At 46.5% G+C, this 22,934-nt stretch overlaps 1 protein-coding gene across 3 annotated transcripts in view; it reads left to right on the forward strand.

Annotated features, from left to right (window-relative positions):
• LOC118156925 (meiosis inhibitor protein 1-like) overlaps positions 1-22,934 on the forward strand; it is a 35,363-nt gene that overhangs the window by 7,886 nt on the left and 4,543 nt on the right. For all 3 annotated transcript variants that reach the window (XM_035311154.1, XM_035311155.1, XM_035311157.1), the window contains 19 exons: positions 174-290; positions 841-940; positions 3,402-3,536; positions 4,055-4,169; positions 5,724-5,824; positions 6,849-6,990; positions 8,023-8,134; positions 8,491-8,551; positions 9,791-9,888; positions 10,690-10,864; positions 10,975-11,122; positions 11,689-11,961; positions 15,117-15,282; positions 16,492-16,596; positions 18,298-18,408; positions 18,989-19,170; positions 21,100-21,181; positions 21,396-21,601; positions 22,337-22,418. In XM_035311154.1, coding sequence (XP_035167045.1) covers positions 174-290; positions 841-940; positions 3,402-3,536; positions 4,055-4,169; positions 5,724-5,824; positions 6,849-6,990; positions 8,023-8,134; positions 8,491-8,551; positions 9,791-9,888; positions 10,690-10,864; positions 10,975-11,122; positions 11,689-11,961; positions 15,117-15,282; positions 16,492-16,596; positions 18,298-18,408; positions 18,989-19,170; positions 21,100-21,181; positions 21,396-21,601; positions 22,337-22,418 — 2,511 coding nt within the window. The remainder of the gene's footprint in view (positions 1-173; positions 291-840; positions 941-3,401; positions 3,537-4,054; positions 4,170-5,723; positions 5,825-6,848; positions 6,991-8,022; positions 8,135-8,490; positions 8,552-9,790; positions 9,889-10,689; positions 10,865-10,974; positions 11,123-11,688; positions 11,962-15,116; positions 15,283-16,491; positions 16,597-18,297; positions 18,409-18,988; positions 19,171-21,099; positions 21,182-21,395; positions 21,602-22,336; positions 22,419-22,934) is intronic.

The following is a 22,934-nucleotide window of genomic DNA, read 5'->3' on the forward strand; positions in this document are numbered from 1 at the left end:
AAGAGTCCACTCCATTCCTGCCATTTCATAATAAAACAGTTTTCCCTATGGCTGTTGCTATGCTTCCCGCTTTCCTCCTCCTCCCTCTGCTCCATTCTAGGAGCAGCTGTGCAGGCTGTGAACAGACCGCCTTTTACCAGGGTGCCCTTATTTGTGTGTGCCTGTGTTCACAGAATTCCTGTTCGAGTGTCTCTTGTGCAACAGCGAGATTCTCATCTGGTCAGTGTACTGCTGCCTGCTTCTGCTAACTGAAGAGCGCCTTTTCTTCTCAAAGTGTCACACAGTCTATGGTGAGTCATCAGCCTTTCCGACAGAGCGACCACAAGTAATGCTGCCAGCATTGGTTGTGCCTCGAGCTGAATTTCAGCACTTCACACACAATCACAGTTTCCAGTCAGGATTTATAAAGGACTGAAAATGAGTACTCACCAGATATATTTGTGAGGTCTGCCGCAGCTTGAATTTACAGTGCCACTGTCCTAATGAGTTGCTGATGAGCATGCATCCGTTATAATAACCAGTTATGATGACTGTTAGTACAACCTGACTGTTACTAGTAACCAAGTATCAGCAGTTACTACTAGCTGTTGCTGTGGAGATGCCAGGGGTGGATTTAGGAAGGCCAAATTCCTTCCATTCTTACAAACTTTCCTTCAGCAGTGGAGATTAAGGTCTGTTATCAGTGAGCTGAGTGAACACAGTGTTTTAGAGAGTCGTTTCTGCCAGTCGCTCAGAAAAATGATTGTTTAAATCTTCCTTCCTTTCAAAAGTTCATTTTGCTTCCATCCTGGAATTTGGGGTATTAAAGCCCCCCTCTGTGACTTCTCTTGAACATTGCAGGCATTGAATCTCTGGTGAGGAGTCTCCAAGATGTCCTTCTGCTGAACAACGTGGAGTTACACAAGCAAGGGCTCCTGCTCTTCACTGAAATACTGAAACGGTGAGTAAGTGCCCTCTATCTGGCTTGCACAGGCAGTGTTTGGTGCCTCAAAATGGAAACTGTTGTGCTTTTGCTTTTTAAGGTTTTTGTCTAAGGACAAATACCTACACTGCTAGAGCTTTTGTGTTTGAAGCACGTTGTCCTCTCTGTGCATACAACCACCAGTATATCGGCATCTCCCTGCTTCCTTGGCAACCTGGGAGGTGAATTCTTCTTTCAGCTGTAGACAGAACAGGAGGGGAAGACTAGGAAGGTCCAGGTGTATTTGAGCAGGCTGGCTCCTGCTCAAATAGTGACAAAACAGAGCATGTACATTCCATGGCTTCTAGTCCTCTGTCATCAGCTGAGCTAAATTCAAATTGCAAAAACAAATTCCAGGCTGAAATATTAATGTGTTCTGTCAGTTTTTTCCTTGTTTTCTGCTAAGGAATAACATACCCTGGCTTGTTTATCTTCTGTGCTTCCTGTTCCTGCCTGTGTGATCTTGTTCCTGTCCTGTCATGGTAGTGACAGAGTCTTGTTTTTACCACTTAGCTCCCCCAGGAGAGTCCTGGAGCTGAATTTTGGAAATGTCAGTCAATTTTATAGCAAGTGGTAGGTTAAAAAGGAGAAGGAATAGCAGCTGCATTAGAACAGCGTGAGGATGCTAGTGTGGGATCTGTCAGAAAGAGAAACCAGAATGTGGGAAACACTAATTACAGCATTTATGCTTGTAAAACAAAGGGAACGCTCTGTGCAATTACTCCAATTTTGTAGCGCACACATTCTGTTTCTCTCAGGCTTACATTTGAAATGTCACTTTATTTAAAACTATATCATATGGAGAGAAGGGTCTCATCCTGGAACCTCTCTTGTTTTTCCTTGCAGCTGGATTCCCTTGCTCTGTAAGTGACCACCACGCTCTGGTGTTACCCAGACAGGATGTGCTGCCTCTGTTTGCACTGTTAGAAGTGTCAGGAATGGTGGGTAGCTCTCCCTGGAGTGCTCCTTGCCTCTCCCAGCACAACCAGAGTGGCAGGCACAGTCTCTCTCTGGAGACAGGAGGCTGCAGGAAGGTGCAGGAGTGCTGTCCTTAATGCATTTTTTTCCAGGCCCTGCAGACATCCTAGTGCACCATATTGCAAGTGGGTTTGTGCCTCTCGAGTGAGTCAGCAGCACTCCTCCATCCCTTCCTCCCTGCATGAGTCAGCGAGGACTTTTTTTCCCCGATGTGTTTTACTTCAGAGGGTCAGTGATTAAAGGAAGGAAATAGAGGGGATTAATAGGAACACAGTATAAGTAGAAACAACTTCAAGTTCAGCACATTACTTATGGCTTGGGCCAGAGGCTGATCCTGGTGCCTGAGCTCTCTGGCCTTTTCCCTGCCTTGCCCACCTCTCAGCCTTTTCTCACAGCAGAACGTGAAGTGACTGTCAAACTGGATTTGGTCCTGTTGAGTAACTAAAGAGTGGTTCTGCCTCTGCTCACTTTTTGCCCTGAAGCTGAGCTGCAAATTTAATTTCTACTGAAGTTTCCTTTTCTCTTACATTTGTGCATGGGAGCTTGTGCTCCTGGCTTGCCTTAGTCTGGCATGTCTGTGAAAACTGAGTAACAGGGAATACTCTGGCTTCCCAGTCTGGATGCTGTCATGCTGTCCTTTTCTTGCTTTGCTTTGGATAGGCCCTTCTGCAGGCCATCAGTGCCTCTCTTCCACATGTAGCTGCCTGTCTTCTCTCTTCTTAAACGATTGTACCTGACTTGCCAGGAGCCACGTGAGCACAGTCCGCCATTTGCACATCTCTGCCCAGTAATGGGATTAATGACTTGTCATCCCTCCATGCTCTCATGTTGAATGCACAAAGGTGTTGGGCCACAAGGTGATCAGATGACCAAAGTGATCACTATCAAGAAAAAAAGTCAAACCCATTGTTTTTTCTTTGTTTCTTTGTTTTTGTTTTCCTGTTTACTTTTTAAGTTCTTGAAAGTTCCAGCCCTTCTGGCAGCATCTGGCATTAGAATTACTACAGGACTGTTAGAGAAATTATTCCCATGGCCTTGTCCTTGTTCTAGGATGGTAGTGTTTACTTGTTTACTCAGAAATATGGATTGCCAGATTAACCTGCAAATGCCAGAGCAGATGGTCTCGGAATTAAGTCCTAGGTAGAGAGATCTCTTTGTTTTGCAGAGCCTGTTTTTCATGTGCTTTTCATGTCACTATTTGCTGGTACACTCACAGAGTTATCCAGGCTGCATTTTTTTTTCATCATAGTAGGGCTCCAGACCTGCTGAAGTTCACTCTTTGTAGCAAACCCTCCAACTGATCAAATTTGAGGCTACATCCTTGAGAGCAGCTGGCTCTGAATACTGAAAAGCATGGTTGGAACCACGCAGCTCAGCTGTCCATTTGGTCAAATAAGGAGAGGGTGATACTGTTGCTTACTCTGACAATATTCTTCTTGCTTACTCTATTTCCTCTTTGCAGGCAACCAGTGGAAATCACGTTATTCACAAACCGAGGTGTGTGTCTAGATGCCATTGATGTTTTGATGAAGACAGTGGACTGCCCAGTGCTGGAGGTGGTAGTGGAGGCTGTGAAAGCTGTGGCAGCTTTTCTGAGGTAGGCAGGAATGCATTTACAGGCTTTTCTTCAGATAGATCTGAAGAAGTGTTGGTCTCTGTGACTCCCTTGTGTCTGTGTGGGTGAGTGTGCGCTGCAGTGGGAATTCTGGCTGAGGCAGGATGGGTATAGCAGAGCTAGCTTCCCACCCACCTGCCGGGGTACTGAAGCTGTGGTAGGCAGCAAGATGCTGCAGCAAGGACCTAGCATCCCAGGCAGGCCTGTAACTGCAGCTGCTGTGGCTGTGTCACGCTCTGGCCTATCCAAACAGATAAGACTGTGAACAATGACAGGCTTCCTGATTGTAGTGGGAGCAGACACTAAATGTAGTGAGGGTGTGTTTGGGCTCACATCTGCAAGAAGGCACTACTCAGACCTTGTGACCTTAGTATGCTGTGCTGGAGAGAAATGGCAGTGGCACACTGCTGTCCAAAGGGGTGTTATTTCTGCTGGTGTCGCCTTCCCACATGGAATGTCCCCAGGGACTGTGCATGCTGTCTTTCTTTCTTCTTGTTCAGGAAGGACCATCTGAGCTCTCCTCCAGTCCCGTATGAAAAGCTGCAGAAACTGCTGGAGGCAGTGCTGAAGAGATGTGCTGACCTTTCCCCACCACAGAGTAGCAAGAATCATGCAGTAAGTCAAGAGTTGTGCTCGTTGGTAGGACCAAGCAGGTTAGGGATGACCCTCCTAGCACGTGGATGTTGTTCATATGTTCTGTACCCTTACCTGTGACTGTTGGGGTCTCTGGTGTTTCTTTTGATCGTCATGCCTTGACAAGTTAACAATCTTTGTCTCTGAAGGAGCTGAAGATGGATGCTGGTGAGTGCTCTTTCTAAATCAGTGAAAATTGGTGGGGCACCAAGTGAGCATGCTGCTCTCGTTATATATTCAGTGCTGCTAGGTTCATTTGAACCTCCCCTTCTTTGGGCCCCCGCTTGTAGGCTGCATCACGCAATCTATTTTTTTGGCAATGAACGTCTCTTGCTGTGCCTTCAGACCAAGAGTCACGTTGTATGCACAGTGATTCCTTAGCAAGGGAGTTGCTAGCCGCTATTTGAACTGCCAATCCCTTCCTGTTCCTGGAATATGTTCCTGGAATATGTTCCTGGAATACGCAGTTAATGTGATGTGCTGCTGGGACCTGTGCACCTGTGAGGGGAGCTCCCATCACTGATGACTAGTGACAAGGCAAGGGCTGAGCCTTCTTACTCTAGGCTCAGGGTCATGTAGGTTTAGACTGCATTTTTGGAGTGACAAGAGCATCTTGAGGGGGTGCCAGAACCCCAAATGCCTGCTGAGCTATCTTTAGGCCTAAGTTGTTTGGTACCAAACGTCTGTCTTATCTGCCTGGAGAAGACAGAAGAGCTTTCTGCCCCATGGGTAGATGTTGGTGCGTCTATTTGCACACACGGTTTTGTGTCAGGATAAAAAGCTTTACCGGAAGGAAATTAGGCAGATAGCAAAGACATTCAGGCTGTCCTTAATGGGGAAAAAGGAGAAGTGATTGTAACTGTAATAACGTGCTGCAGTATCAATTGAGGAAAGGTAAAGAGTTCTGAACTGCCAGGCCCAATGCATTGCCAAGTCATCCTCCGGCAGTATTCAGAGCAGAGCACTGCAACAGGTTACGGTGTAAAGGTAAATTTTGAGCTCCAAGTGGTTCCCAGCTTGGGCAGATGATGAACTCTGACACTGCAGGTGGCTTCTGGCTAAACTCAGTAGGATGCTGTGTGGGAACAAGGGCCAATACATGCATAGTTGCTTACAAATCTAAGCCATAGTGGAGAACTTACAGGATTTCTGAAGAGGGAGAGAAACTGCTCAGCACTGAGTCAATAGTAATTGGAAGAAACGCAATAAAAAACCCAACCACCCAAGTATTCCCAGAAGGGTTTGAAGCTGAGCTGATTAAAACTCAGATTAGACCAAACTGTGGCAATACAGACTATACTGCCCAAGGGACAAGGCAGTGCAGAATCAGTAGCCCTGTAATTCTGCCTTCCCTAGGAAGAGCACAGTAAATCTCTAACTCTGCCTGCCCTGGGGACAGGAGAATAGTAAAGAAGCATCTATGTAAAAGAAGTGATTGAAATGAAGAATGTTCTTCTCCTCCTGCTGTTATCAGGGAAGAAAGCCATTTTGTCTGACAGTGAACACAAGATTTTGAAGAATTCTGTCCTTTAACAGGGTGATCTCCTCTTCTCAGTGTCTCAGAGTCTTAGCAGAGTTTCTCAGAGACAGGGCCAGCTCTTGCTCAACACCCTGGAAAGTTTCAGAAGTGCTTGCAGGTGAGGACAAGGGAGGGATGCGGGTGGGTAGTGTGTGTCTGTCTCTCCATCTGTCCTTGTGACTGAATTCCTTTACCAAACCCACCACTTAAATACCACAGGTGGGTTCAATGCATGGCACTTGTCAGTGAAACAACAAGAATATGTAGTAACAGTGAATATTTTGTGACACCTGTATGTGTCTGCTAAGAAATTGCACTCAAACCTATCAGTTTCATGTTTTGGCCAGTGAAGAACTGCTTGGAAATTAGCCCAAACTGGTGGTGATACAAGAACGGTGGGAAGGTATGTGTGCAGCTGTATTCCTGTGCCCTGGGGTACGTGGTCTCACTGCTGGAGGGGCTAACCATTTAACAGATACGTATCTGCTCCAGATGATGACCTTGTTAGTTGCTCATGTCTGTAACCTGTTACTGCACGTGGGTTTATAGTCACTGACTTTTCCCGTTTTGCTGTGTGAGAGCTCTCTCTCAACCCCAAGCTGCAGAGGAAAAGGTGACAGATGAGTTTGGGTCTGAAACCACATCTGCTGTTAGGCGAGTCTGGTCGCCATGGTTATTTTGCCTTGCATCGCTTATGTTTGGCTTGGCTGAGAGAATTCAGTCAGAAGAAGATGTGCCTGTCTGTGCTGACCCAGTGTCTTGGGATGGTGCTGAAGGTTGTCATGGTTTTTGGATGAGCTGAGTGGCCCTCAGTCTGATTTTCCTGAGGTTTGCTATATTGTGCTCTAGGCACTGTGGCCTGGCTGCATAACTTCACTCGTGTAACAGGACCTCCCACAGCAGATGTTCAGAGAAGCTAAGTCTTCCTTTCCCAAAGTGTGGTCATCTTGTGCAACACTGCTGACTTTTAATAGCTTCACTCAAGAGGTAGCTCTGTGTTATTGCCAGGTTCCTATGTTTGCAGCCCATCAAGTGTCTGTGGGGTCCTTCGTGGTGAAAGTTTTGGTGGAAATGCAGTGTCTCCTGGCTTCCTTTAGTGAGGAGGATTCCTCTCTCCTCTGGTATCCACTGTGTGTTTGTAGGTTAGCAGTGGAATTCCAGAGTGACCCCATGGCCCAGGAGAATGCTTTCACTGCCCCTGGCTCGGAGAGCAAGGAGACACTGAGCAACTTCTCTGAGTTCCTGCTGAGGATTTGTGACAGTCTCTGCATCCCCATGGTCATGGTAGGGCTTCTTTTGGACTTGATCTATTCCTTTAAACTTGGTCTATTCCTTATGAAAGGTGCCCTCAAGCACCAACAGTAGGTGGTACAGGTAAGAGAGTAAACCCAGAATAGCTCTGACATTTACCACTTCTTCAGAGCCAAATGTGGTATTATATAGTTCATGCAAAATGGGAGCATTTAGTCTCAGAGGGTGGAGAAATTCATAAAGTTTCCATGTAGGTGGCAGTGTCTTTCCTCAGACCGTGCAGTCCTCATAGCATACCTGCCATGTTATCTAATCCATGGCGGCCCTGTTGCAAACGTTGAGTAAATTTTACTGGTGCTTTGCCACAGCTTCAGGTGTATGGATCCTTGCTGTTGCTGTGGGGGCTTGGAGATGTTTTGGTTTTATAACCAGTCTGCTGGTAGGCAGCTGCAGGGCCACTGCTGTTGTCAGCCCTAAAGGGAAGGCGCAGCGCGTGTCCAGTTTGGCAAAGCTGGAAACAGAGTGCTGTTTATTGCGCATTGGATTTGGGTAAAAATTAATGGACTGTGGTAAAATTGTCCAGTGACCTTCTGCAAGAGTGAGCTGAGTTGTTCTCTTCCAAATGTTTTAGTGCTGGACTCTGTGGAGAACTTAAATGCCTGTTTGCCACTGCTCTATAAAACTCTACATTAAGTGTTGCTGAAGTCAGCTGTGCTTAAGTATATGTCCCGTGTTGTATGCCGTGCTGCAGAATTGGCCGTCGGACCTGCAAGAGCAGTTATGGCCAGGGTAATGTGGGCAGTAATGGGGCCTGGCTGGTGGCCAGCTGGAACCAGAAAATGTTTCATGTTTGCTGTAATGTCTTGCAGCGTTAGCAGCGTAGCTCGTAACATTGGCTGAGGGGAACGTTAGCTGCTTTCAAAGTGCTACCAGGCACTTTGGTAGAACTGTTACTCTATCTGCTTGGATTTAGGAAACTTCCTGAGAGGGCAGGAGGCAGGAAGAAAGCTGCTGCTTTCAGTGTGTATTGCATATCATGCCTCTGATCCTTTCTTCCTTCCACAGAACTACCTGGAAAGGGCTGTCAGCTCAACAGTGATGGAGGTTTTCATCTCAGCACTAAATACCCTCTTTACCGTGGTGCCAAACATGCGGATTAAGTTCTCCAAAAAGCTGGGTATGGTGGTAGCGTGGGATCACGTTCTCTGTGCTGATTAGAACTCCTATGTACTCTGTATTCCTTGCTCTTTGCACACCAGAGCGGTGACACATAGAATTCCCCTCTTCTTAACATACAGAGCTGTCAAATCTTCCCTTTTCCTTCTGAGAAGACAAAGAAAGCTCAGGTGCTCTCCTACAAACCGAACCTGGAATAGTTAATTGTGGGAGAGACGGCCTAACATGTATTCGTATGGGTATGGCCTGCCTTGTTCAGCAGGCTTGCATGGAGATAATTATGGGGCCAGGCTACTATTTTCTTTTACCATAAATATTCTGTGCTCCTTTGACACTTCTGTCTTGCTTTCTGTCTAGCATCCTCCTCCTTCATCCAACTGACGCTGGAGCTGAAGGCCAGATTTTGCTCTGTACAAAGGTATTGTGCGATGTGAATTGTGAGTGAGTCAAAAGTTTCCGGAGGGCAAAGCAGATCAGGCCTTATCTAATGCACCCGATTTAAGCAAGAAGGGAGGTTAAGAATCACAAGAGTGGTTGTATCTTGCGGCAAATTGTAAACGCTGCCTTTGGAAAAGCTGGATCTGTGAGAACGGAGAAGCAGTTAGCTAGGGGGAGGGTGAATTTTCACAGCTCTGTGAGAATTCTGTGCTCCATTGTGAGCTGTGCAGAGATGAAGCAGTCTGACTTTGGAAGAGTGAGGTTGGTGGGTGCTTTGTAAAGGAGTAACAGTAGCATCAGTTCCATCTGAGCTCTGGCTTCCAAGGCACATATCACCACTACCTTTGTTCCCTGGGGTGTGGTAATGCGTAAGATGTGGGAGGGGGGAGGAAGACTTCAACAGGAGGCCTTGCAAAGGGTCTTCTGTAGCAGAGATTATGATTTCTAGGTTGAGTAACACTGGGGGAGTCTCCCTTCTGCTCTGCAGAGATGTCTTACCTCCTCTTCCCTATGACTGTATCTCATTAAAAGAGTAAACAAAATACACAGCACCCTCATCCAGCTTAACACCGTGGAAATTAAAGTGGGGATGTTTGTGCCTGTGAGTGGTGTGTGGGGTGACCGAGGTCTCTAAATACAGTAGTGTGTGGCACCAAGGATGCTGTGGTACAGTGCAAAGATATTTGGTTACATCCTATTCTGCAACAAAATAATTGGAGAGAGAAGTACTTGGAAATAGAGCTGTTCTCACCCTTTTAGGTAACATTCTATTGACATTCTTCATGGTTCATCCCTGGAAACACCATTGTGCTACTATATTTCACACTGGCAAACTCCTTACCAGTGTTTGCCAGTGAAATTAGATATCAGGATCCACCCTTGTACAGCATTCTCTGTAAAGTTAGGGGTTCTGCCCTTGCAAGACTTCATGTGGATACATGATACGATGATTGTGAGAGTACCCCACTATTCATATCATCCCAAGGCATCTGGAATTGCTCACTGTTGTCACCACTGCTGCATCTGTCGCATCTGTGAGCTGGCTGTTCTTTGGGAGCTCTTGATTTTCCTGGAAGCCTGGGTTGGTTCCCGGAGTCCTGTTACGACGGCAGGTGCTTGAATATGACCAGTCAGTAAACTGAAGTTTTGGCAGGCAGTGTGTGATAGTGGAAGTGTGAAGAGGATGTTTCTAGCCTTGTTCATTTTCTGTTCTTCACAGTAATCCTGCCTTGAATCAGGCCTGTTCCAGATTCCTCTTCAACTTGTGCCTGAGCCTTTACTCTGCCACAGAGAAGGAGAGAATTTCTGCTCAGGAAGGCAAGTTCAGGGAAGGAGACACATTGCTTCATTTAGGTTGAGGCCCTGCAAGCCTCTATTTAAGCAAAGGAAAAAAAAGGGGGCAAAGAAAGGAGGAGGGAAGTGGGAGGCAACACATATAAGCTCTATTTAGAATTTTTTTTCTAGCTCTTTTAAAGCTGATCCACTGAGTAGATAACAGTCAAGAGAATGCCTTTTGAAGAGTTTGACCCTACTTGAATGAATGTTTCATGTGCATTTTGTTTATTACTTGATGACATTTATTAGCACAACTGTGCAGAGCTTAATTACAATGATATTAATTGCCAGAGTCACCCTTATCTGGAGATTAAGGTCCTTTTTTTTTTTTTTTTCCTCTGGCATACTCTATTTTTCCTGGCTGTACTGCAACTTTCCATTTTTGGTAAGTCCCAGATAAATAAGATGAAAGTTTCCACATCACAAAAGCCACTTTTTCCCCTAGCAGTGGTTGGTCACTGTAGTGGCAGCATCAGCAAAGAGCTGGGAACCTCAGACAGAAGTCTCTTTTTATCCTCAAAGCCAGCTCTGTTAGATCAGGTCTCACACCTCTATTCATTCCAAATCATGGACATGCTCTTGCTGCTTCATGTACTGTATGCACACCGGGGTAGTAAGTCACCTTTGGTATTTCTTACATCAGGAGCTTCACTAATTTAATATGAATGAGTTAAAGGCAGACAGGTGCTTCAATTCCCTCTCCTTCCCCCCCCCAATTCCTCTCTGCTTATGCATAGACATTCCCCATCATTGCCTGCCTGCTCATATTAGTTTTATATTTAGAGCAAGAGATGTCTGAGCTCCTGCAGAAGGGTTTGCCTCAATTAAACTACACAGTTGCTGAAAGCCTTCTCCTCCTGGCCGAAAACCCTGAGGCTTTCTCCTTGGATCAGTCCCTTTGCAGCCACCAGCACTGCTTCATACTCCTCTCATACTTTGCCTACACCCTTGGGGACAGGTGAGCCACGAGCATGCAAGGCAAGTAGTTATGTGGCCATTACAGCCCATGTATCAGTAGGTAAAACATGCCTAATTTAATTGTTTCCACTCCAATCTCCTTGCCTTCAGGTTTGTCCCAGAAGCAGAACTGTTTTTAGCCATAAGAAATTTCCTCCTATCAGCACAGGACCGTGGAGACTGTCCCCCTCCATACATACTCAGAGCTGTGCTTTACCTCCTTGCCGCTTGTCAGGACAAAGGCAAAGGCCTGGACTCGGTAAAAGATTTAATTCCTACCTGTTGGACCCATTTTACTGAAACTGAGGTTCCCCCGTACTCCTGTCAACCCTCCTGCAGAAAGTATTTTGGTATGTGTGGTGAGTAGTGAATGAGTGGAGAGTGTGCAATGCATATACACTCTGGAAAGTTAACTGTGAAAAGCCACTGGGGGATAGGGATTTGATTGAATAAACTCGTGTCTGTGTGGGAAGTGTAAATGTGTTGGATAGGCTGTAAATTCACATACAGAATATTATAAATTTTGTTGCTCGGCTCTCCTGAACACATCCACAGTCTCTGCAGCAGGCTTCCTAGTGTTCCCATATGGCTCTTTGCTGCTGCACAGCTTTGAGCGCTGTATAAAGCCTACAAGTTTCCTAGCCTTTGTGATGCAAATGGGCTTCACAAAATGATGTTTAACTGATATATTTGATTGTCTACTAAAAGGGCTGTGTGACTGTTTTTAACAATAAACTCTCATCGCTTCAGCTGTTGGATATTCCCTCCCTAGTGGTTATTTTGTTCTCTCTCCCCCTCTCCCTTTCCCTCCCACATGCTTAACAGAGGTCCCTGTGTACCATAAGGAGGATCCTGGATAATCTCCCAGATCTGGGCTTGGTCTACGTTCACTGTCCTATCTTGCTTGAATTCTTCCTGCGCTACCCTGAACTTATGGGGAGATTTGGACACCAGGTTCTGCACCTCTGGTTTTCCTGGGAAGACTGCAATCAAACTGAGACTGAAGGAGCTGGTTTTGGCATGTCTGATCAGCTGAACAGTCCTAACCCTTTACTTCCCATTCTGAGGAGCAATTCCAGCATTTTGCTTATTTTACTGGTACGTGACTTTGACAAGGACAGGCTGTCATCCTGGCTTTAATATAGGGGGAGCACTTAGGGCTTTTTGGTTATTAAAGCACTTAGTGCTGTTCTGAGGCCCATGTCTGCATACAGGGGCTTCCAACTCGCAGAGAAGCCTGATGTATAAACGGGATTGTGAATCTGTGATGGCTCTTTGGTTATCCATCTACTGTGATGGAAAGGGAACTTCTGGGAGTTGGCTAGGAAGGGACATGAAGGGTGCTGCTGATGTATTCCATGAAATAAAATCATGGGCTTTTTCCTTTCTCCATTCCGATACACAGATGGACATTCTAGAGCCTTCTGTGGTAGCCTTTCAAGAAGCTGCTTTGCTAATCTGGGAGCAATGGTGTACCACTAGTAGATGAGAAGGATGCGAGGAGCAAAGAATTTACAAAAAGAAGCAGGAAGAGAGCAGGTCTCAAGGGCGTGGGTTTCTGTTTGCCTTTTTTTTTAAATTTTGTTTGTTTTTAACTGGAGAGTCTTGTCAGATATCTTTGCAGTACTCTGAGCTTTTAGGACTGCAAATAGCACGTTGTATTGCTCTTAAATGATAAAATACAAAACATAGGACAGGGAGAATTAACAAGTATAGGGGGAAAAGAAGCCTTGCAGTGGTAGCACTAGTGTTTTGCCATTAGCTGGTGTAATGAGCTCCATATGTGTGTCTCGTGATCTATACAGTCACGACAGAATCCAGGTGCCGATGGCTGCTCAGAGGTCTTCTCTGACGTCCACCTGCCCTGTCACCCTCCCCATCGGCGGCCACTTGTCCCACGATTGTTTAGCCAGTCTGATAAGCAAATACTTGTTAGTATTTCCACACAAGAACATCATATTTACCTTTAAGGGGAAAGCTAACAGCTGTGATGTTTCTTCTGCAGCCTGTTACAGCAGGAACTTCGTAGTTTCTGTGTATGTTCCTGTGTATCATTGAGAACAGAAACCCATGTCAGCAAACAGTGAAGAAGCCAGGTTTGATGCTGAGTGGGCACCTGTGAGGCTTTTCAGACTGGCAGGTGTTTGTTCTGATCTAAGACGCTATGAAGCACGTTTTCATATCCTGGGTTACGGAACTGGTTGACAGGAGGGCCTTCGTGTGGGACAGTTCTTTAGCAATTCGGGCAATATTACAGAGTAGGTGACAGTATCCAAGCATTTGATGCCATTGCCAGAGCAGCAGTAAAGGTGAACAATGCATTCACAGAGTGCCAATGAATTCAGAAGTGTCCCAGGAAATGTCTCTGCCCTATTACCTTTGGCAATAGTTCTGGAACTGTCACTCCACAACCTAAAGCAAATGTGCACATCGCAGGTCTATCCCTGCACAAAAGGGAAACGGTGACTCCTCCTCTCAATGGTACAGCATTCCCACTGTCCCCTTTTCTGTCCTGCCATCTACTCTTGCAGAAATAAATTAATTTAGCTCTGTCCTACTCTTTAAAGTGAGTCGTAATAAATCACAGGCTTTGACAGTTTACCTCTCAGCTGGGGAAGGGCATAATCAATCTGAATTTAGATGGCCTAATAAACCAGTGCAATATCCTGAAATAAATATACTGTCAGATATAAACAAAACTTATGAGGTGAATAACCTCAGCCTGAGAATCCACTAGTAACATGGAAAAGCCTCTGCATGGTAGAGTGAAACAAAAATTTATGTCCTTCCAAGGATGATATATTTGCTTATCTGCTTTTAATAAATGCCTGGATTAGATGGAACAGATGGTTGGTGGCTTCATCTGAGACCTTGAGCTCCTGAGTAGGAAGGAGAATGTCAGCACAGTGATGCGTATAGCTGTGGCCCTTGGTTAGCGCTGTTTTGTGCTGTGTATGTTTACCTGGGAATGAATGTGGCAGTGATCACACATTGGCCCACTTGTCTTCTCCATGCTCCATATCTGAGCTGATCTCTCAGGGAATGGAGATAGGCTGACTGACATGAGATTATGTTCCTGAGCATCATATGAAATAGATATATGTCAGTGGGGCAGATTGTGCACACAACTCCCTGCCCCTTATTCCTGGAGGTCTCAAATGTGGGCGGGAATTAGGCTCAGAGCTAGAGAGGTGTGGTTTTTTGTTTGCCTTTTTTTTTTTTTTTTTTTTTTTTTTTCCTGGCACAGAGCCTGTTCTTACCTTAACTGCTTTTCTCAGGTAGGGGGTCCCAAAGCCCTTTCCTCTCCATCATCCTGGTCTGGATGCATGGCTATTGTGTGGCAGGGGAAGGGAGCTGGATAAGGCTCTGGGCAGGCTATGGGCTTGGTAACATTGCTCAGATCAGTTTTCTTTTCTGTTTACCTCTTTCTGCTGTGCCGTTTGCAATGCAGTAGTCAGGACTACTGGGAGAGGAGAGGAATGGTAGCGCTGATGTAATTTATGTTGAGACTATCACAGTATGTCGGCACTACGGGCTGTTTCATGCCTTGCCTTTATGGAACTGCATCTATACATGCCGTGCAGGTGAATTTCATGTTAAGCACCTTAGCAACAAAGTATGCCCAAATTTAGGCTACTGGCTGTGGGATTTAGCTCCGAGACTCCAGACAGAGCTCTGTATTCAAGAAGAAGGCTTGTGGGCTGGATGCTCTGTACGTGACTCTTCCATTTTCAGGGACTGAGTGATTGCTTGTCGGGTTTATGTACGTTTCATACAGTTTAGCTGTTATATTGCTACTGCAGATAGTAGGCTGCCAGCCTGAGACTCCTGAAAATGAGTAATTACGGACTGACTCAAAGCTTGATTTTAGGTAAGCATGTTAATACGCAGCCTGATTTTTCAAAACAACAAGGACAGCAGCAGTGCCAGGGGCTCCACATTCTTGGAAACAGGGCCCTGGCTTTATGTACTCATTTTTCTAAAGCCTTGACCCTAAACATATCTCTCCCCTGCCCTTGTGTGCTGGATGGGGATTACATAGCCATTCTTAAACAGGGTGTCATTCAGAGATGCCTATCAGAAAAGCACCCGTCTGCTTTATTCAGTGCTCCATTTAATCAGGACGTACTTAGTCTGAACAATGCTTTATTCGGATGTTTCCCATGACTCCAGATTAGCATAGTGGTATGAAATAGCAGTGACTTTTGCCTAATCAGGGCAGAATTGTACCGTGTGTGCTGCTTCCCTCCCAGGACCTGGTCTGCTCAAGCTCTGTGGAGGTGGCTCAGAAGGTGTTGATGACTCTGAGGACCTTCCTGGAAAGAAGTGAGGATGTCCTTGTCTGTGACCTCCTCCGGAGCCGGTTCCTGCAGATTCTGCAGCAGCTATTGGTAGAGAGTAGCTCAGCTTCCTTACAAGGTGACTCCCCTCTTGGATTTGGCTCTTTTTGTACAATCAACTAGCAGGGTAGATGTCTGAAGCTATACAGTCTGGGATAAAGTATCCCTTTTGCCTCTCTCTGTGCTGGACAGCTGGGTGTGCCTGCGTGCAGATGCTTCCCAGGGCACAGAGGCTGGGATCAGAGATCATTTGAATCATTCATGACATTGTTCCCCACACAGGATCTGTGATAATACCAGATTTCATAATTCTGTTAAATCTCTCAAACATAGAGCAGGGTTGTGACTGGGGGAAATCTGTTTTCCTTCCTAACCCTGGCTGTAGAGCGGGGACAGTCACCCAGTCGCAAATGGTGCTGTGCAAAGCAGCCTGTGAGGCTGAACTGGAAGAGGGAAGCAGTGCTAGGATGTCCTTGGCTCCCTTGGGACAGGGGTCCGCCACAGCTTTTGCTTGTTCTTGAGGGGGACGCTGACACTTCCAACTGCCTTGCTCTGTTTGGAAGTTTGACTGTCCAGCAGCTGGGATGGAAGCATGAGAGGGACAGTGGTTTTGTCTTACCTCCAGCAAAGTCAGGTAGGCTGGAGAAGAGGGGGCATTGAAGGCAGATGTGATAGAGCATGAGGTAGACGAGATTATGGATAAAGAAGGCCATGCTGGTTTTTGCTAGATCTGTTGTGTTTGGAATTGTGCACATCTGGAGTTGTGGTGTCCCTCTGTTGCTAATTTAGGAGTGCCGGGGTCTGGCGGGAGGCAGTTTGTCCATTTCTTGCTGCAGGAATCAGACCTCTTCCTCCAAGCCACTTGTGATAGAGACAGGACAGTGGGCTAGAGGGGATTTTTGCAAGATTAGATCCCTTCTGCTGCATCTGATATTCACGGCTCTTCATACCGCATCTTGAACTCATTAGCGAGGATACTGGCAGCGTCCTCCAGAGAGCCAAACACCAGATGCACCCTGGAGACAAGACTTTCTTCCTAGCACATGGGCAGTTCTCTGTGAGGTCTGGGGCAAATATCTCCAGGGGGTTTCTTGCATACAGACCTGCCTGCTCCAAAGAGGCTGTAGAGATGAGAATGATGTTAGGAGGGTATAGGTGTGTCCGTGTGGGAAGGGGGAATGCTTTCTCCCCTAACTCACCCTCATTCCTAAGCTGCAATTCTTGGCACACTGTAAGGTAGAACAGTTTAGAGTTCACTGACAAGCTAACCTGCCAGTACCCTCCTTAGCTAACAGGAACCTGCCCATTTTGCTGAGCCTGCTATTCCTGGTGCAGCTGCGGAGCAAGGGCATGAGGGAGCTGGACAGCACAGACTTCAAGCTGCTTCACCAAGGTGAGTCTGTGCATCCCTCTTCTTCCAGGAGGATTTGACCTTTGTTGGCTGGTTGTTTCATAAGATGATTAGGGGCTGGCTCTTCATCTTTTGAAAGGAGCTGTGCCTTGCATTACACTTACCATTGTTTTAAGATACGTTCATAGCCAGAGTGTTGCAAAGAGCCCTGGCCACCAGTTTAGGCAACAGAACATTTTTTCTGCCTCTTGCTTTTGCAGCACATTTGTTGTTTGAAAACCCCACACGGTGGCCAAAGTGTTCTCATAGCCATGACATGATGTCAAAGTCTGTGAGTGGTACTGGCTTGGCATGTGATGGCATTGCTGATGTTTTTCCTGAATCATCCTTCCCTGGCCACTCTTGCTAACACAGTACTGAGGGGTTCAGCCCACAGAGGTATCCTCTAAACCAACCGCCAGGAACCAGCAGCCCAGTGAACCCAGACTTTCCCTGCAGCATGAATCCAGATTATGTTGGTCCCAACCAGCTGCAGGACTTGCCCACCCCACCCCTGAGACAGAAGAGAGGAGTATGTTTGCTTACTGCACGTACTCTGGCTTGCTCATCTGCTGATCCTTAGTTGATGACTTCTCCCTTCTTACTTGGCAATTGGAGAGTAAGGCAGGTCATGAATGAAGAATAGATACTAGAGGGGTATTCAGCTGATCCGTCCTCTCATCTCTTTCCTCTCATCTCATCTCTTTCTGCTCTGTCAAATTGATTTCTACAGCAGACGGTGAAGGACTATCCCTTTCAGTTTGAAATGTTCCATGTTGCAGGGCTGTCTGTGCTGTCCTTGTAAAGAAGCAGTGTTTCTCATTAGTAAAGGGAACTTGGGGCATGGAAGAAGCATGTCATCTTTATACCAGCCCTTCTTAGCCTCTGAGACTTCAGAGCACAGCTTAGCTGCTCCCAGAAGTCACAAGCTCCTTTTCCTCTTGCTTTCTGCACTTTTTTTCCCCCCTAACACAACTCCGTCTCTGCCCCATCACCCCTTTCATTCCCTGCTTTCCTCCCCAGGCTGTGTTCGTGAGGGGAGGGTACTCTGATGCAGCCTGCAAACCAGCGCGTTGGTGGAAGGGTTGTACAGAGACACGTTGATGTGTGCTTTTTGAGAATTGCTTATTCAGAGTGTAAGCTCTTCAAAAGATCTCCTGTGACAGTTCTGCTGAGCCCTGCAGTCCTGGATTCTCTCCCAGACTCTTGCTAAACACTGTTCCTAAATGCCTGGTGCTTACAACAAGCGTGGCACATCTATTACTTGTGTGAGCAGTGGCTGTGAGCATGGAGGAGCGCAGCTCTCCCTGCCATCCCCTGGTCGGGTTGTCTGTCACCGTGTGAGACGGGCACATGGCTGCTTATGGTCAACCCAGTATTAGGAACAAACGGGTTTTGTGGAAACAGGTGACATAGCTAAGAGTCTGTAGCTCTTGGATTCGTTACTGCCCAATGTATATGCCTTTTAATATACTCTTTTCTGTTGTCTTTTGTTGTTATTTTCTTTCCTCCCCATTATCATCCTCCACTGCATTGTCTTGGTCTAAAGCAGACACTCGGCTTTGTCTGCACCCTGCTCTGTTTAATTTTGCTTCAGGTTGTGTTGCTCTTGCACGAATTCCCTCCCCACTGGCTGACTCCTTTCTTGTGCTGAGGTGCTGCGTTGTGTTGGTGTCTGTGTTACACGTGTTCTTTTGTTTCCAGTCAGTAACCTCTGCGGGAAATGCAGGCCCAGAGACACCGACCTCCTGCAGCCATCCCTGAATTTTCTGTACTGGAGCCTTCATCAGACAACACCTTGTAGTCAACAGAGAGGTGAGGCAAGATTGTATTGATTGCTGAGTTAATCTCCGCGAGGCTGTAGCTTGGTCATGAGAGATTGTATACTGACTGTCTCAGCAGGTGAGGTGGATTCTTCCAGTTTAGCATCGCAGTTAACAAACAGCACTTTGTGTTTGGGATTATTTATTTATTTATTTTCAGAGCGAGGGTTTTGTTTTGGTTTTGCTGCCTTCTGACAATTCAGGAATTGGCTGCTGGGAGACAGAACCACCGTATTTTTCTTATTCAGAAAACACAGCGGTGGGGCTTCGGTGCCTGGCTGAAATATCCCGGTATTGCCATGGTTCAAAAAATTAAACAATAATAGAGACAGCTATAACCAACCTCCTAGCAGCATCAGCTGAAGGCTGGTCGTTTTATTAGCTGGCCTAGCGGTTGCTCATGCTGTGGGAGATGAATACGGGTGTAGCTGGACAGCCTTAGGTTGATGAGCCATGGCAGCTGAGGCTGCCTCACCGCAGCAGGGGTGTGCTCTGCACTCCTCTTCTGCTTGTCAGGCTGCCTTAACCTGTGCCATCCCACCAACCTCTCTGATGCTGTCTCTCCTACACAGCAGTGGCTGTGCTGCTCTCCAACGTGTCCTTGCTAGAGCTCCTCCAGAAGGTGTTGGAGTGCACCTGGACGAGGTCCTTACCCTCTGAACCTGCCTACCTGTCGCCTGAGGATGCCGTGCTGTGTTCCGGATGGCTCTTGGCTGCTTCCCTCTTAATTTATCAGCATCATTACAACACTGAGGTTAGAACCATTCTCGTGTTCAGATCCAGGGACTGGCTAAACCTTAAAAAAAAAAAACAAACACAAATACTTCATTAGCAGAGGAAAGTGGTTTGCTTTGGCCTGGAATCTGTTTGTCTTTGTTGCTTTATTGTTAGTGCCTACACGTTATTCCTTACTGCACCTCTCCAGCAGGACTGGAAGCTAGAATGTTGCTGGAGGATGAGACACAAATCGTTGCAGAGTTATAAAGGGCAGAAATCTTGAGGAAAAGAATGCATACCCAACTCGCCTGGTCCAAATCGCTTTACTCTTCCGGACAGCGCAAAATAAATTTTATGGCTTTTCTTAAGGGAAACCTGGGGGTGTGATGCACAGCTCCCATGTTATAAACTGCTAATTTGGTACTAAAACAATCGGTAGTAGAACAGCCAATATCCAAGCCTATTATTGGCAAATAAATGTTTAATATTAGCAAGCTTCTATGAACGTGGGAAGCTGTCTTTGTGTTTGATGCTTTGGAGTCCAACAACAGAGCAGAGCTGGAGCTGACAGCCGCTATTAGAAGGACAGGTTAGAGGGAATGGAGCACTTCCTAATGCCAGCACAAGGGGAAAGCGTTGCCTTTTGGAGTATCTACCCAGGCCTGTCTCCCCTCTCTTGACATGGAGTTAAACAGCACGTCATGAGTTTTGAGCTGTGCTTCTGCAGTTATGTCCAGCAGAGTATGTTTTTTGGTGCACCTACTCATGGATGATAAAGCCACTTCAAGCACATGTGTGCATCTGCACAGATATGCAAAAATTGTTTTTCTAATGCTGAGGGAAGATTTCTTCCAAAAGACCAAACCAGAACAAGTCTGTACCTGTTACTTCACCGATGTGCTGCCTCTGGTTAAGTCTTACAGCATTGGACTTGCATGGGCTGTCAGCTGTGTGAATGCATGGGCAAACCTGGCTGCCCCTGCTCTGTTAACTGCTGTGCACAACTTTTCTTCTTAGCTTTCAAATCAGGGCAGTGTTTGAGTGGTCAGTGTTGTGCCAGTTCCAGAAGGGACTTGGTTGAAGTGGCTGATGTCAAGTTGCATCTTTTGGAAGTCACTCTCTCAGCTCATATGGGTCCTTAAAGTGCAATCATTCAGTGGTTTATAAACTTGTTATTTGGCTTCATCAGTACCTTACTGGCTTGATGTGCTATGGTGTGCAATCCAGAATCCTTCTTGCACCAGAGATGTGGAAAAAAACTGCAGATACAGGTGGCAAATGGCAGTGGTTGAAGGATGCTTCAGTCCTTCTAACCTTCAACATTTCTAAGCTTCAGTGTTTCTAATCTTCGGCTGAAGGGAAGGAGAGAGGGTAGGAGGAAGAGTCACTTCTGCTGTTTTCTGCTGCTCGGTATTGCTAAAGCTGCCCAAAGCATCCTGGAGGCCCTAGCAGGGAGCCTTTGGTCGTTGTGATTATGAACATGGGGTGATGCCAGGCTGTGTTCCTGAGCTTGCAGTTTTGTAGAGGGCAACAATGGCTCTGGAAAATGTGAATCACCCACATTCAGCTCAGGTGGATGTTAATAATGAGGGCTTGACTGGCCCTCCCAGCCAGTGTCATAACTGTTAGTGTTCCTGCTGGTGGCTTTAGCAGAAGCCATTGGATAAACACGGGGCATGGGTGGAAGGCTACTGAAGCCTTTGGCTTGCCAGTACTTAGACAAGTAACCAGTGCCACCCTGTTACAGGAGGTACTCCTAGCGTTCCTATTGAATGTTCCTCTCTTCAGAAAGACAGTCTGGATGTCACAATGATGTGACATTCCTTTCTGGATCAGACTCCTGAAACCCTATTGCTGTTCCCTGTTTTTCAATGGTTATCATGGGGTAATGTCTAAGGACTGAAAATATGAAAGGGAGTTTTTTACCTGGTCAAACCATTTTTTCTTGTATTTCATTCTCCTCTAGGTTCACCAGACACTCACTCTAGACCTAACAGAAGTTCTGAATGCAATCATCTTCAGGAAGAAGAAGCCAATCCTGCTGTTAGGTATTTTGTGCCTTCTGTGGGGATTTGAGTGGAAGCGGTTGCTAATACCATGTTACAGGCAGCAAGGGAGAACTGATGACTGTGGGATGGGACGGTGCAGGTGCTGGTGGTAATCCGAAAGCTTTGGGAGTGCATTGTGTTTGCACAGGCACCAACACGCAGGGCAGGGGAGAGAAAAACACTGATGCATCCTAATGAGCGGCTCCCTGTCTAGTGAGCATCATGCAGTTCCTGAGAGCTGTCCTGCGACAGAACTTCTCCTCTTCCCTGCTGGTGATTGTCATCCAGAACACAGCCCATGGTGCTACACAACCGCAGCCATCGTCGCTGGAGGATGCTGCCTTGCACCCCCTTGCCACGCAGCAGGTCTTCTCGCTTCTCGTCAGCCTGCAGAACCTTTTGGTGCACGTCTACTTGCAGGTATATAGAACACCAGCTTTGGGACAACACCCATAAACTAACCTGAAGAGAACCCCGTTGCAGAAGGAAACGGGTCTGCCTTTCCTTCGCTTCTGCCTGCATTTTCCACCCCTTACAGACCTGTAAGGAGGAGGAGGGAAAATGCTCTTGCTGCATTTTGTGCAGCATGGTGCAGTGCGAAAGAAGGTAAATCAAGCTATGTGGTGCTTCCTGCTGCTGAACTAGACAGCTTAAATTCTATGTGCTGATGACAGTCTCTGTAACCTATCTCCTGCTCTGCAGGGCCCCCACAGTCATTGGGACTGTGAGGTGGGAAAAATGTATCAAATCCCAGCCCCTTTCGTATGGAGCTGGCAAGGTGCTTTGGGGGTAAAGTACCTTAGTTTGCATTTACTCACACAAGTGATGTTGGGCTCCAGGAGACAGTACATCGGTTTACATTTAACACCCTCGAGCAATGTTGCGCTCCTGCCTGTATTCTTTGGAGACTGTTACTTAATTTTTTTCATCTCTGAGTAAGTACCTGTGCCTTTGTCTGGCTCCTTGACGTGACAGCTAATTTTCAGCGCACTGCATCCTGTGAAGGAGATGAAAGCTGTTATTTTCCTATGCTGCCTGTTCTTCAGAGCCTGCCACTTCATGAATTTTCCTCTTGCAATAGCTGTTGACTGTATTTTCTTCTTTGTTGTTCCTTCCCTTCCTCCTCCCCCCCCCACTCCATCCTTGGGATTCCAGAAAGACTTGCTGCTTTCTCAAGCTGTGGTTGCCTGCCTGGAAACTTTGCTGGAATACCTGTATGTGAAGAACCAGGATGTTGGTAAAGTCTTCCTGCCCTTCCTTCTCCTCGGTTCCCCTCCTGCAGTGATTTTGGGCTCTTTGATCTCCACCCAGTAACACCCTGGAGCAGATGTTTAATGAGCTTATGCCCAATAAGAAAAATTATTTATATGCTCAAGGGTAATCTTATGTGCTTTGTGGGGTGAAATCACAGTGCCTTGCTCCCCTTTAGGAGTGAGCCTTCACTTGGGCTCTGAGCACCAAAACATTTTCCAGAAGGAAAAAAGGTCACAACCACCCCACACCCTAATGTGGGAAAAATGAAGGATTTAGGGACCGAAGTAATATAGGAATAGTCTTTCACTTCCAGCCCAATTTAGCAAACCTTTGGACCATAAAGACTGGGGGGGGGAGGGTAGGAAGGGAGGGAGGAAAGATATGAATATGATTTGTCTTCCACACAGAGACGTTGGCCATGGTTTGGCCCTTAGGGATAGGAAGGGAGAAGAGGGTAGTAAACAGATTTAGGAAACGGAAGCTGGAAATTCTAGATTTC

The sequence above is a fragment of the Oxyura jamaicensis genome (assembly GCF_011077185.1).
Source record: "Oxyura jamaicensis isolate SHBP4307 breed ruddy duck chromosome 1 unlocalized genomic scaffold, BPBGC_Ojam_1.0 oxy1_random_OJ106551, whole genome shotgun sequence".
In the NCBI taxonomy this organism is placed as follows: Eukaryota; Metazoa; Chordata; class Aves; order Anseriformes; family Anatidae; genus Oxyura; species Oxyura jamaicensis.